Consider the following 2,269-nt stretch of genomic DNA (forward strand, 5'->3'; position numbering starts at 1 on the left):
GGGCTTTTGCACACGACGCACGGCGGGCGCTTCACACGGGTCGGCGCGGCCGGATAAAGGGCTCGGCTCGCGGAGCCGGGCGAAGCGGAACGGTCCCAGCGCGGCGGGGCGAGCGCGAAAGGGGCGCACGGGGCGCGGCGCGAGCGTCCGGCTGGGCTCTCCCCGCAGGTGAGCTCTCCCCACAGGTGAGGTCTCCCCGCAGGTGAAGTCTTTCCACAGGTGAGCGCGCCCCGCAGTGAGTCTCCCCACAGTGAAGTCTTCCCGCGGTGAGCTCTCCCCGCGGTGAGCTCTCCCCGCAGGTGAGCTCGCCCCACAGTGAGGTCTCCCCGCAGGTGAGCGTGTCCCGCAGGTGAGCGCGGCCCGCGCAGCGTAGGGCGAATTTCTAGGTCCCACTCCGGGGAGTCGGCGTGCGGCTCCCGCCCCGGCGCCGGGCGATGAAGACCGTGGACAAGCAGCGCCTGCTGGACGCCAGGTCTGGAACGCGATCTTACATGGGGTCTCTGTGGCAGAACGGGGCTGGCTGGATTTCCGTGTCACGACCTGAGCTGGACTTGCCATCCATTGAGCTGCCCGTAGATAACAATCACTACTGCCACTCCTAGAAGGGTCCTGGTAGTGACCCCAAGAAGGAGCAGGCCAGGCGGCAGCTGTACGTGGCCTCTGCCTTCTGCCTGGTGTTCATGATTGGGGAAATCGTCTGTGGGTACCTAGCACATAGCTTGGCCATCATGACTGATGCAGCCCATCTCCTCAATGACATTGCCAGCATGCTCATCAGCCTCTTCTCTCTCTGGATGTCTTCCTGGCCGGCCACCAAGACCATGAACTTCCGCTGGCAGAGAGCTGAGATCCTGGGAGCCCTGCTCTCTGTGCTGTCCATCTGGGTGGTGACAGGGGTGCTGATGTACCTGGCGATAGAGCGGCTAATCTCTGGGAACTATGAGATCGAGGGGAAGACGATACTGATCACCGCGGGCTGTGCCATGGCCGTAAACATGATAATGGGATTAACTCTTCACCAGTCTGGCCACGGACACAGCCATGGCCAAGGCCAAGGGCACAGCCAAGACACCATCCAGCAGCAGGAGAACCCCAGTGTCCGAGCTGCCTTTATCCATGTGATCGGAGACTTGCTGCAGAGTGTGGGTGTCCTGGTGGCAGCCTTTATTTTATACTTCAAGCCAGAGCACAAGTACGTAGACCACATCTGCACCTTCATCTTCTCCGTCCTGGTCCTGGGGACCACCCTAACCATCCTGAGAGACGTGATCCTGGTGCTAATGGAAGGGACCCCCAAGGGCGTGGACTTCACAGCTGTCCGGGACCTGCTGCTGTCGGTGGAGGGGGTAGAAGCCTTGCACAGCCTTCATATCTGGGCCCTGACTGTGACCCAGCCTGTGCTGTCTGTCCACATCGCCATTGCTCAGAACACAGATGCCCAGGCCGTGCTGAAGGCAGCCAGCACCAGCCTACACTGGAAGTTCAACTTCCACACCCTGACCATCCAGATCGAGGACTACTCTGAGGCCATGAAGGGCTGCCAGGCATGCCAGGGACCCTTGGACTGATTGACTGCCTGGCCCGGTGCCAACTGGAGCATGGACAGGACCTGCAGAGGGTGGGTCCCCGTCCCCCCCAGGCCCAGCCAGGACTCTGTTGACCTTGGTTGTGTCATAAGCCAGATCCCTCTTCTGACTTGAGCTCCATGTTCAGCGAGAAGGAACATGAGGTGGAAGGGGCTCCGGGAAGGGGCTCTTCCCCTCTGACTCTGGCAGCCCCAGGAGGGGGACTCGGCAGGTGCAATCCCACTCCTCCTGCTCCCGGGCCAGTTCTTGGTGGGGCTGGCTTTGCTGTCTCACCACCAGCCTCAGGGAAAGGCAGTGGAGGGTGCTGTAGGGGGGCCTGGCCACAGCACCCCCTGCCTACCTGCCTCATTTCCCATCGTCTTGTCCTTAGGAACCTGTAAAGAAATCTTGGGACTGAGCCCCCTTCCTCTGCCTCTAACAGGATCTGGTTTAAGGAGGCCATGGGGGTTAGGGAATTGTGAGACAGACTGGTGAGCCAGGACAGTGGGATAGGGAAACAGAGACACACATATAAATGGCCAAGCTGGTTCCAGCCAGCCATGGAGGAAATCACAAAATCCCATCTCCCCTAGCCGAAGACACTTAAGAGTAAGTGGTTTGCACTTCTCCCCAACCAGAGGATAAACAGCTAAACTCTCAGGAAGACGGATCACAAAACCAAGGAGTGCCATTTATACCAACCA

At 60.0% G+C, this 2,269-nt stretch overlaps 1 protein-coding gene across 1 annotated transcript; it reads left to right on the top strand.

Moving 5' to 3' along the window:
• Nucleotides 1-404: 404 nt before the first annotated feature.
• On the top strand, nucleotides 405-1,568 carry LOC311622718 (proton-coupled zinc antiporter SLC30A2-like; the record flags this gene model as incomplete). The annotated part of the gene is given in 2 exon segments (XM_084883993.1): nucleotides 405-599; nucleotides 603-1,568. Coding segments are annotated over 2 exon segments (1,131 nt in total). The 5' UTR covers nucleotides 405-434.
• Between the last annotated feature and the right edge of the window lie 701 nt (nucleotides 1,569-2,269).

This window comes from Pipistrellus hanaki (genome assembly GCF_964339955.1).
Source record: "Pipistrellus hanaki genome assembly, chromosome: 5".
NCBI lineage: Eukaryota > Metazoa > Chordata > Mammalia > Chiroptera > Vespertilionidae > Pipistrellus > Pipistrellus hanaki.